This window comes from Myotis myotis, unplaced genomic scaffold (genome assembly GCF_014108235.1).
Source record: "Myotis myotis isolate mMyoMyo1 unplaced genomic scaffold, mMyoMyo1.p scaffold_m19_p_2, whole genome shotgun sequence".
Classification (NCBI taxonomy): domain Eukaryota; kingdom Metazoa; phylum Chordata; class Mammalia; order Chiroptera; family Vespertilionidae; genus Myotis; species Myotis myotis.
In genome coordinates this window covers 110,984,818-110,997,420 of record NW_023416324.1, presented here as the reverse complement: position 1 = coordinate 110,997,420, position 12,603 = coordinate 110,984,818, and the positions used below count along the sequence as shown (strand labels likewise).

The 12,603-nt window shown below is 43.9% G+C and overlaps 1 protein-coding gene across 4 annotated transcripts in view; it reads left to right on the top strand.

Moving 5' to 3' along the window:
• Positions 1-53: 53 nt before the first annotated feature.
• LOC118675148 (ceruloplasmin) overlaps positions 54-12,603 on the top strand; it is a 101,985-nt gene continuing 89,435 nt past the window's right edge. For 2 of the 4 annotated variants that reach the window (XM_036347360.1, XM_036347359.1), the window contains exon 1: positions 55-246. In XM_036347360.1, coding sequence (XP_036203253.1) covers positions 101-246 — 146 coding nt within the window. In that variant the 5' untranslated portion in view covers positions 55-100. Of the gene's footprint in view, positions 247-12,603 lie in introns of all 4 variants that reach the window. The other 2 variants (XR_004973817.1, XM_036347361.1) reach the window with 2 other exon arrangements.

Sequence of the window (12,603 nt, the reverse complement as noted above, 5' to 3'; positions counted from 1 at the left end):
ATTAAATTGTGTCAATCAAGCAAATGAAGGGAGAAGCCTTACTTATAAAAGTGCCTGCTCCTGGTTTCACTTCACTACTTCGGGCTCCAAGAGAGAAAAAATGAAGACTTTGTTGCTGGGTATTTTTCTTTTTTTACATAGTACCACAGCCGGGGCAAAAGAAAAGCATTATTACATTGGAATTATTGAAACAACTTGGAATTATGCCTCTGACAATGGGGAAAAGAAACTTATTTCCGTTGACACGTAAGTCACCATTTTTATTGCTAATTATCCATTTAAAAATAAAGCCAATAAGATGAAATATTTATTTAATTTGTTATATACAGAAACTGAAAAATGTGGACTTAAAACCCAAGACACTTATTAAATGTCCTTGAAATTCTTGGGTTTTTTCTTTTTTTTGTTTGTTTTGAGAGTCTGCCCTACTCACACCCCTTGGTCCTGGGAGCTGCAGGCTTCTTAGGACCTCCACAGGTTGTTATTGCATCTCCCATCAGGACTCAGTCCTCTTGTTTGTTTATGCAGACATTCGTGAATTTAAATAATGACTGTACAATGTTATGTTTATTATACACCATTTATTGATTATCAGTGGTAAGGATAAAATTTTTCATGCTTTAAAAACATCATTTATAGAAATAAAATACAAGTTTAACAAATACGACTGTGCCTAATATTTGTTGGATGACTGGACAGTTAACTGATCTCTCTCAGCTTCAGCATCCTAATCTGTAAGATGGAGAAAACAAGAAAACCTAAAAAGGTTGTTTGAAGAGTGGGTGCTTATAGAGTTCTCAATACTATAGTGCTTGGTACATGATACAGATGCAAAAATATTGATTATGATATTTTTGCACATGTATCATGTGAAAAACTCTTATGTACTTAACTGTGTTTATGTTTCAGTTGAAAGCCCTCTTATTTCCAGCAGTAGTTACCATACACAAAAACAAGAGTATAGTTCTCCTTGAAGTTTGTGTAATGGAAGTTTACTTGTGCTAAGGTCCTCACTTTTTTTTTTTTAATCCTCACCCAAGGATATGTTTTTTATTGATTCTAGAGAGAGAGGAAGGGAGAGAGAGAGAGAGAGAAATATCAATGTGAGAGAGAAGCATCGATCGGTTGCCTCCTGGGAATTGAACCTGAAACCTGGGTATGTGCCTTGACTGGAAATTGAACCCAAGACCCTTCAGTGCTCAAGAGGATGCTCTAACCAACTGAGCCTCACCAGCCAGGACTAAGGTCCTCACTTTTAATAATGCTAATAAACATTTGCCACCAAATTGAAATATCGCATTGAAAGGCAATGTTCAATACATTTAAAAAAGTATTTTAATGGTAATAAAGCACATATTATTCCAATGATCATCAGATTGAGCTAGGATTGTATCTTTAAAAAATGCGATTTTGGCTCAGTGGATAGAGCGTCGGCCCTTGGACTGAAAGATCAGGGTTCAATTCCGGTCAAGGGCACATCCCTCGGTTGCAGGCTCAATCCCTGCAGGAGGCAACCAATGTGTCTCTCTCACATTGATGTTCCTCTCTCTCTCTCTGTCTTTCCCCCTCCCTTCCACTCTCTAGAAATCAATGGAAAAATACAGTTGGGTGAGGATTAACAACAAAAGCTAACCAAGTATGTCAAATTTCATAATTGTTCCCTGTTGATGGGCATATACTATTCTTATTAATTTTATGTGTTTGAAATTTTTCACAGTAAAAAATAAATGCACAGATGATAATACTATTGTTATAATTAATTTAGTAATATACAGTAAGGATAGTTTCTGGCCTAAAAATAACTCATCCTATATAATAAAAGCCTAATATGCAAATCAACTGAAAGGCAGAATGAGGGGTGGAATGACTGTCACTATTATGTGCACTGACCACCAGGAGGCAGACGCTCAATGCAGGAGCTGCCCCTAGCCTGCAGGCCCCAGCCCAGCCAAGGCAGGTGCCAGTGGGGGGCGCCGATCACCCCACCAGTCCCCCATGAATCAGCCTTCATTGCCGGCCAGACCTAGGTGCCCTACCCATGTATGAATTTCATGCATCAGGCCTCTAGTTGTAAATAAAACTAATACATCTTGCAATTATTTTTTTAAACCTGGTTTTGAGATAGTTTCTCTTCTTAAGAGTATGACATATTTTCAAGGTTTCACCAAAACCATTGTTTTATATGGATTCAGTATTATTCCCCCTGATTAAATATAATGTAAATCATATGCATTTGGGGGTAAAACCAGGCACATAAAAAAAATCAAATACATTTGTAAAAAAGGTACTTTCCTGCTCCATATTCCCAACCACCATCCTTTTCCCATTATCTATAATAATAAAAGGCCAAAAGCATGACGAAAGGAACGACCAATGACCGGTCGCCCATTGGGCCAGCCCCCCCCCCCCCCCCCCCCCACTGGCAGTACAGCGGCGCCTGCGCCAGGCGGAGGCAGGAGAGTGCCTCCCTCACCCCACCGGCTTTTCAGACCCTGGCGTCCAGGCAATGGATGCCAGCGCTTTGTTAAGGGCCACAACTCTGCAGGCCCGTTTTGCACGCCTCACCTACAAGGCCGGGGCCAGTTTCTTCGCCTACTCTCGACCTCCGCTGCCCACTGCTCAGACACCCAGACGCTCCTCCCGCCCCCGAGGGTCCAGCAGCCTCTGCAGCGCCTGAGCCCACGACCCGCCCCTGGGAGGGAGGGTGCGGGCCAGGGACCCACAGCCCCTCCCCTGCAATGTCCCACCCAGCGGTGGGGGCGGGGCAGCATCCCTCCTCTCCAGGCCCCCAGCGCAGAGGCTGGGGTGCATCTCCACCCCCAACACCCTCCGAAACCCTGGGAAGAAGTGCTGCCCGCCTGGCCCGGACCGCACCTCAGACTCCCTACCCTTGCGAGCCCGCACCCGGCCTTGCCAGCGGCTGCAGCTCCCCTCAGCCATACGGCCGCCGGCCCAGGAGGAGGGGAGGGGAGGCGGGAAGCTGCTGCTGCGAGTCCACTGGGTTCAGCCGGCGGGTCCAAAAGCTCTCCCTCCCCCTGTGCCTCCCGGCCTCGCCTCTGCCAAGGGGTCTCCGTCCCTGACGCATTGGCAGGGTTGCCGCCCTCTTGGGAAGGTCTGTGCCCAGCTGACTGCTGAGGCCTCAGACGGGAGACGCCCGCGGTCGCCATGACAAAGAGGTCATGGAGGGTCAAGACACCACCTCTGGTTGAAGCAGGTGCTGTGGGAGCGAAGGGACCAAAGAAATGGTTATGTCCAACAGCCATCTAACTCCACACGTGGTGTGCGCATTAGTCATTGTTCCAGCCGAATTTAGTACTGGTGTGCCCCATTTTAAGCAGACCCCCCAAATAGACTTACCACGTTGATAAATTCACTTTACTACAAAAAGAATGCACATTCTTGAAATAAGCAAAATATTTTGCACCTCATAGTACGAAACGTTTAACTATCACTTAAAATAATCTCTATGAGTAAGGGAGTTGATATTAGCAAAATATAATATACCCAATTCAAAATGTCATTCAGAAATGCAACTACTACGTAATATCAAAGTATGAGATCTAGGGTTTGGAAAAGGCAACTTGACTCCGCTCTACCTGCTCATCCCTCCAGCCTTATGCTCTGCACAAAAGTCTCAATAAAGAGGTGGAGCAGAAGGAAAAGTAATGCCTCATGGCACTGAAATTTATCAGTTTCTTCAACAATATTTGTAAAAGTTGTATTAACTTTGTGCCTGTATTATAGAAACACAATAAGCTCTGCTCCTATGTTCAACCAAAGGGCTTAAGTCTCTGTGAGTTCCCGGTAAGGTAAACCTGTAAACAGCCAAAGAAGGAGCAGGTTCCAATACAATTCTTACTATAAAAATTACTGAGTAAAAAACTGTCCTCACTCTCCCTCTAAATCTAGAACAAGAATTAAAAGGAGCAAATAAATATAATGAATGAATCCGAGCTCCTTTGGGGACCCCAACCCTCAGGGACTAACACAGGTTTTGTGAGGCCTAAAGTGTACTGAACCTGAAGGACTAATTTTAGGCAGGGGCGGATTTCCTATATAATAAAAGACAAAAAGGGTAATTGACCGTACCTTCGCTACGCTTCCCATTGGCTAATCAGGTTATATGCAAATTAACCGCCAACAAAGATGGCGGCCTGCAGCCATGTAGCTGAAGCGAGCAAGAGGCTTGTTTGCTCCAGTGATGGAGGAAGCCAAGGTTCCCTGCCTGCCGCGGCCCAGTTCTGAGCTCCAAAAGCAACAAAGTTTCAATTATAGAAGCTAAACAAACCCCCGATACCTGCTTTCAGCAGACCGTGGCCTCAGAGCTGGAGCGAGCAAGAGCCAGCTCTCAACTCCAGTGACGGCAACAAAGTTTCAATTATAGAAGGTAAATAAATCCCAGAATAAAAAAGAAAAAAAAAGAAAAAAAGGAGAGGCTGGGAGCTTCAGTCGCCGGCCAGCCTGAAAACAGCCCTCAGCCCCTCACCCAGACTGGCCAGGAACCCCAGTGGGGACCCCCACCCTGAAGGGGGTGTGGCCAGCCTGAAAACAGCCATCAGCCCCTCACCCAGGCTGGCCAGGCACCCAAGCGGGACCCCCACCCTGATCCAGGACACGCTTCAGGGCAAACCAGCCAGCCCCACCCGTGCACCAGGCCTCTATCCTATATAGTAAAAGGGTAATATGCAAACTGAACCTAACAGCAGAAAGACTGGGAATGACTGGTCACTATGACACACACTGACCACCAGGGGGCAGACGCTCAATGCAGGAGCTGCCCTCTGATGGTCAGTGCGCTCCCACATGGGGGAGCTCTGGTCAGCCACAAGCCAGGCTGATGGCTGCCAGTACAGCGGTGGTGGTGGGAACCTCTCCCGCCTCCTCAGCAGTGCTAAGGATGTCCGACTGCAGCTTAGGTATGCTCCCCGTTGGCTAGTGGACATCCCCCAAGGGCTGCCGGACTGCCAGAAGATGTCTGATTGCCAGCTTAGGCCCATTCCCCCTGGGAGCAGGCCTAAGCCAGCAGGTGGTCATCCCCCAAGGCATCTCAGGGTCTCAGACTGCGAGAGGACACAGGCCAGGCTGAGGGATTCCCCTCCTCCCCGAGTTCACAAATTTTTGTGCACCGGGCCTCTAGTTTTTAATAAGGTTCAAAAATGACTTTATTTAGAATAAGAAAATAAATTATAAATAACTGTAGGCTTGGGGTATCTGTCCCTTTCTCTTTTAAATCATTTCAGGCAGGTTATCCAAAATGCTACCAGTTGCAACTTGCTTGCTGTCTCCCCCAGAACAAATCCAGCCCTCACAGGGGCTCTGAAGCTTCCTTAGCTTTACCATAAAAATAAAAAATAAAAAAAATAAACATTTCAACAACATTTCTTTCCGGACAAAATCCTTTCTTTTTAAATTTTTTAATTTTATCAAAGTAATAAATACATAGTTCATAATGTATCTTTTTTTTTTTCCTAATAGGTGTGTAGCATAGTGGTATATCATTGTTGTTTTTATTCTATTGTTAACACTATTATAGATGTCTCCCATTTCTGCCCCTTTGCCCTCCTCCACCCAGCCCCCCCACCTCTGGTCATCACCACCCTTTTGTCTATGTCCCACCCTCTCCCCTCTGACCTCTGTCAGTCCCTCTCAACCTATATAATAAAAGGCTAATATGCAAATCGACCAAACGGTGGAACAACCAGTTACTATGACGCACACTGACCACCAGGGGGCAGACGCTCAATGCAGGAGCGTCTGCCCCCTGGTGGTCAGTGTGCTCCCACAGAAAGAGTGCCACTCAGCCAGAAGCCCTGAGCTGGGCTCACGGCTGGTGAGCACAGCAGTGGTGGTGGGAGCCTCTCCCGCCTCCACAGCAGTGCTAAGGATGTCTGACTGCCGGCTTAGGCCTGCTCCCCAGGGCTCCCGAACTGCGAGAGGGCACAGGCCAGGCTGAGGGACCCCAACAAGTGCACAAATTTTGTGCACCAGTCCTCTAGTTCATGATTAAAAATCAACCAGTTTTATTGGGCATAAACTAAGCTCAAGACATTTCCCCAAGCATGCTTCAATAAAGAAGTCTCTAATTCTAGAGTTAGAGAATAGAATAGACACAGAATTTGAATGTTTTCATGGGGATGAGGGTTAGTGGGCAAATAATTTCTTTGTTTTTATCCTGCCTGTGCTGGGAAGTTATGCAACATTGGTTTGATAATCTCCTGTGGCTTCAACACAGCCTAGGGTCATGCAAACTTTAGATGGCACTGTTTACTCTGCCTGCAGTTTTTTTTAAATATATCTGAATAGTAAATCTTGACTAGAGCTTTCGCAAATTTGCTCATATTATGCTAAACTCTTTGTATGAATGAGCTTAGCTAGCAACTTTTTCCTTTCTTCTTCATCTCTGATAACCAGCATATCCAGCTGACTTGGTTAAGGGTGCTATACAAAAGGTACCCAACTGGGTAGCTTATGAACAACAGAAATGTATTTCTCACAGTTCTGGAGTCTGGGAAGTCTAAGATCAAGGCATCAGCATGGTCATGTTCTAGTGAGAGGTCTCTTCCTGGGTCATAGCCTTTTCACTGTGTTCTCACATGGTGAAAGAGGCTCAGAATCTCTCTGGAGCTTCTTTTATAGGGTACTAGAGGCCCGGTGCATGAAAATTCATGCACTGGAGTGGGGGTCCCTCAGCCCAACCTGCCCTCTCTCACAGTCTGGGAGCCCTCAGGGGCAGGAGGTGACCCCCCATCACACCTCTGCTGCTGCCACTGCCAGCAGCGCAAGCCTTGGGCTGGCCTTGGGCAGCTGGGGAGTTGAGGGGACTGGAGGTCTCCGGAGGCAGGCATGCAGAGCGGCCATGTGCCTGCCACCCTGAGGGCAGGGCAGTCAATTAGCATATTCCCTCCTTATTGGCTGTGGGTGCCACCATCTTTTCGACAGCATGAGGGTTGATTAGCATATTCCCTCTTTATTAGATAGGATTATCCATTCATTAGGGCTCCATTCTTATGACCTAACCACTTCCCAAAGGTACCACTCCTAATACCATCATGTTAAAGGATAGGATTTCAACATCTGAATTTTGAGAAGGAAATAAATATTCAGACCATAAATCCAACCCAGTCAGCAAAGGGTGGTGGGATATCACCAGATATAATTGGTGTGTGAAGACTAGAAAGGAGTGGAGATGAATAGGCTGAGAAACAAGGTTGAAAGAATGCAAGGTGGGTGTCAGGCAAAGAATGAAGTTTAAGTTGATGTTGACCTTGAAGATTTGGGACAATGAAGAGGAAATGTGATGACAGCAAATCTATCTGCTACATTTACTGCTTGGTCAGTAGTACCTAGAACAAAGGAGACACTAAATAAATATTTGTGAATAAATAAAAGTAAAAGAATAAAAGATATATAGGAAGCTAGAAGAAATTATAGGCTGTGTTGTAAAAATTTTCACTTGCTCCTAATGTGGACTGTTGCACACTATGGAATAAAGCAAACTATAGAATGAAATATGGGTCGCATTGGTGGTTCAGTGATAGAATTCTCATAGAATGAAATATAAAAAGTCAGTTATAGGGTTAGTGAAACTGAAAATATAAGCAGATATTAAAATAACGATATATATGGATTTTTTAAAAATATATTTTATTGATATATACAGAAAGAAAGGGAGAGGGATAGAGAGTTAGAAACATCGATGAGAGAGAAACATCAATCAGCTGCCTCCTGCACATCCCCTACTAGGGATGTGCCTGCAATCAAGGTACATGCCCTTGACCAGAATCAAACCTGGGACCCTTCAGTCCGCAGGCCGACGCTCTATCCACTGAGCCAAACCGGTTAGGGCTGGATTTTTTTTACTAGGAAAATGGTTTACCTCTCTTGTATTAATACCAATAATATTTATTTCTAATGGAATGAGATGGAAAGTAATTTTTTGTATTTAGTACTGTCATTTCATAAGGTGAGTGACTTATCTGTCACTTTAACAAATTAATAAATGAAGATTCTATAAAAAACATTTTTCTGCTCCTAAATTATTTATATTTTACAAAACAATACATATACAAAACAATTAGTAAGCACAACAGTGTGTGCTGGGCCTATGAAAGGCATTAATTAAATGTTTGTTGTGTTTATTGTCTATATAATGCCAACAAATAATAATACTCCTGTTATCTCCAGGTTGCCTTTTTTCCTGGTGATATATAGAAAGCTAGAAGTAAGTGAAAAATTCTTTAGCACAAGAACAGCCATTGCAAAACCCTTTTCCCTGGACTTTGCAGGCTATCGCTCAAGCTTGGCATTTCTTACTTAACATACAATTCTTATAAACTCTGTTACTTAGTTTTCCAGCCTATCGTAGGTTTGAGAAATAAACCAGAAATAGCATAGTGATGCCCGGCCGGCTTGGCTCAGTGGTTGAGTGTTGACCAATGAACCAGGAGGTCAGGGTTCGAATCCCGGTCAGGGCACATGCCAGGGTTGCCAGCTTGATCCCCAGCCGATCAATGATTCTCATCATTGATGTTTCCATCTCTCCCTCTCCCTTCCTCTCTGAAACCAATAAAATAAAAAAATTTTTTTTAAAAAAAGAAATAGCATAGTGAAGATATCGTTATAAGCAGAACCAAAGACCAAGAAGAAATAGCAACTCAAATTCTGGCCAAAGAAATAGAGAATGAACTGAAAACATTTCATATTGTAGTATAATAATAAGTAGTATAATTATGATGTTGAGTGACCAGAATACCAAAAGTAGTCAATAAATGTTAATATTTACTATTATTATCAGAAAAAAAATTGAATTTTTTTCAGTATCTACTGTTTAAGCAAACTGAAGGAATTCACTTCACCCCTTCAAAAATGATCTTAAATTTTTATATGATCAAGGAGATACAATTATTAGCTAAAATAATCTGGAAAAAGTTATAGGCTGTGTTGTAAAAATGTAATTCATACTCCCAGGTTAATAAAAAAATAGCAAGCAATAGCTAGTGAGATACAAACACTTCATACAGGACGTCCTGTGTGAAGGAGCTAATTGAGCAGCTATAACATTTACATTTTAAGCTCTGACATTTATCGTCACAGTTGCTATTTTCATGTTGTGCTAATGAAGCCAGGCTAGTTAGGACCTATCATCCACTTGCTTGTGCTATGTACACCCAGGTTCAGTCTTTGCCTATCAGTTAATTTTTAACTGTTTTCCTTGGGATTCCTATGTGTAATAGGCAGAAGTTCTTAAATGGCCCCTCAGTCTCCACAAAATCATGAAAGATCATTTCATTCAATGGCACAGCTGACTTTAAATAGGGAGATGATCTGAGTGGCCTAATCTAAAGCAGAGAGCTCCCAGGGGAAAGAAGAGGAAGTCAGAGAGAGTCAAAGAAGTTTGAGGATTCAAAAAACTAAAGGGCCACCTGAGGAGGAATACAGTCGCCTTAAGGACCTGAGAGAGGTGCTCAGCTGACAGCCAGCAAGGAAACAAGGATTTCAATCCTACAAACATAAGGAACTGAATTCTACCAACAACAAGGATGAGCCTGGGAGTGGGTTTTTCCACAGAGCTTCCAGATAAGCACTCAGCCCAGCCAGTGCCTTGTATAACCTGAGCAGAGAATCCAGCATGCCATACCAGACATCAGCCCTAAGAACTGTGAACTAATAAATGAATGTTGCTTTAAGCTGCTGTGTGATAATTTGTTAGCACCAATGGAAAACTCATATACTATGTTCAATTAATGAAACCAAGAATCCAGAAGCTTTTCACACATATTACCCACATTTCAGTAGTCCTATATCATAAAAGGCTAATATGCAAATAGACCAAAGGGTGGAACAACCAAACAACCAAACAACTGGTCGCTATGACATGTGCTGACCACCAGGGGGCATGTGTGGAATTTGGCGGGCATTGGCCATGTCAGGATGGTGGAGCAGGTGAGTGGGGGCTCCAGACCAAGGCAGGGTGCTGGTAGCTGTCATCAGAGCGAGATTCTGGTGGTTACTGAAAATTCTTTGCTCCCGCGCACTGCTGTCTCACCTGGCTCTTACACCTGCTGCCAGTGCCAGCCCCACTCGCACCCGCAGCTGGCACCCCTGCCAGTGCCCAGTGCTGGTCCCGATCACTCAGTGCCATCAGCAGGTGCAAGTGGCAGCTGCCAGCCTAATCTCCCCTCAGGGCTTCTCCACCTCCCCCTGCTCACACCCTCTTGCTGGCGCTGGCCCCAATTGCTCTGCCCCATCAGCAGGTGCAAGTGGGGCCAGCACTGTCAGCACATGGGAACAGTGGCAGTGGGAGCAGGGCTGCAGGCAGACAGGGGACCAGGGCCAGCATAGGAGGGGTCCGGTGGGGGCATGGAGGATGGGCCAGGACCCACCCCTGTGCCTACTGCAGCCTCTCGGCCCACAGTTCCTTTTAAGGTGCATGAATTCGTGCACTGGGCCCCTAGTAATGTATAAACAGAAACCGAGACCACTTGAGTATATCATGAATTTATGATCTTCCTAAGGAAGTATAAAATTTATTTAATGCCCCTACCATTAAAAACTCACTTCTGGCTCTGACCCTACCAGAAATTAGAGAATTATTGAAACTGGGGGATGAAAAAGGAAGGATATGAATACTGAGAGAGGGACATCACTATTCTAATGAATAGAAGAGAACAGGTTACAATTGTCAACAGGAAGAACTACAATTAATGTGAATTATTTTTTTGGTTCAAAGAACAACTATAATAAATTCTCTTGATGGAGCATCTGACTGGCAAACTTCCTGCAAGCTTCCAGTCCACAAGCTGTGCTGTTGTAATTAAATAGACATTCCCTAATGACACTTTGATGTTCATGCAGAGACAGTACATAAGCAAATGCACCTCCCCCAAAGTATCACATGGTGTAGAACATTTCTCAGTTTGGTTGGCTTAATTTTGTCCCACCACACAAGATGAGATGTGAGACATATTTTACATATTGCTATGTGTGTAAAAGAAGTCCAAATTTAAAAACCCTGAATATATTATAACTTCAGAATAACTATTTGAAAAGTAATGTTCACTCCTCCCTACATCCCCCCAAAATCATTGTATACAAAAAAAATCCCAAAACTTAGTCAATGAGCCTCCTATTTTTCAGGAAATGATTAATATAGGAGAATTTAATGCAATAAAAGCATTTTATCAAAGCCCATGCTATTGAAATGGGATGTAATTAAGTACTTTAGAGTTACCTTCAGAAAATATAAACACACACGGATTTAAATAAAGTCTTAAGAATTCGAGAGCTATGTTTAAACTTTGGCCTTGTGTAAGATGTGTATGAACAGGGCATAGTAGGACACAGATTAGAATACATCTATATATTATCAGGACCGAACTCCTAGCAATAGGAGAAAATTTATCCTGGGGTTTGGATGGACCCTGTGAACCGTAGTGGTCCAGGTCCTCTGATGGGACCAGAGAGGACTTGCATCTCTGTTCTGTGAGCTTTGCAGCTGCAGCACCTGAATGAACTGTACTCTCGCTGGGCTCCTGTCAGCAGCACGGGCTGGATAAACCTGCTTTTATCTCAGTGGTCTTCAGTGCTTCTGAATTTCGCTAAAACATCTATTTATTAAGACCATCCCTTTGTTAGCAATGCTGCAATTTGGGGGGAAATCCACACCCCTGTACTACTGTTTTCCCATGCACTTTGATGCCCTTGAAGTTTTTTTGAGCCTTGCTGAATTGTGTTGTGTTTTTTTTTCTGTTTTGTTCTAACAAAATGGAAACACACAACTTGAAAATGTAATCAAATGGGAGAAATGAAGGCATAAACATGGATTTGCCACCCCCTACTGGATACTAAAAATGCCACTTCTTTATTTTTCTAACACTGCTTGACCCTCTTCTCACCAAGATGGGGGAAGGAGACCCCATCTCATTCATTTTTAAGCCAACAACTTGAGAATCCTGGGTTTTATATAATCCGGGAAAATTGGGGTGTTTGGTATATGATAACAATTACAATATGCTCATTGTTGAAGCCACGGGTCAACACAGAACAAGATGGCTCTGCTATGAACATTTGCTCCTGCTGCCTGAACTTAGCCACACTACCACTGCCAAGCAGCCATGCTCCCTGGCTCCAGCCTTAATCTGCTGCCCCCATGCACCACACCAGCAAAGGCCTGGCCACTACCCAATATGGTCTGGAAACAGACCATCATCATAATAATGTCATGTTTCTCTTGGGTGTGATTGTGTAAAGTGTGAATGTGATGGGATTACTGGGTGGACACATAATGAGAGGCAATGAGAGTTGGGACATCCTTCCCAGTGTCTGATTTCTTTCCAGCCAAATAGTCAGAATAAGAAAAATAAGTAGTGTGTACCTTTCTGTCTCACCATCTTAAAGAATTCCACTGCCACCTTTCTGTCTCACGATCTTAAGGAATTCCACTGCCGCTGCAACTGGGCAGCTAGGAGCTTTACCTTCACTGCAAGCCTCCCCCACTCAACTCAAGCTACTAAAAATGAGCCCAGAGCAGCATCAGAATACATGGGGTGGGGTGGGGGGTCTTGGTAAATGCAGATGCCTGAGCCTCACCCAGATGCACAGAAT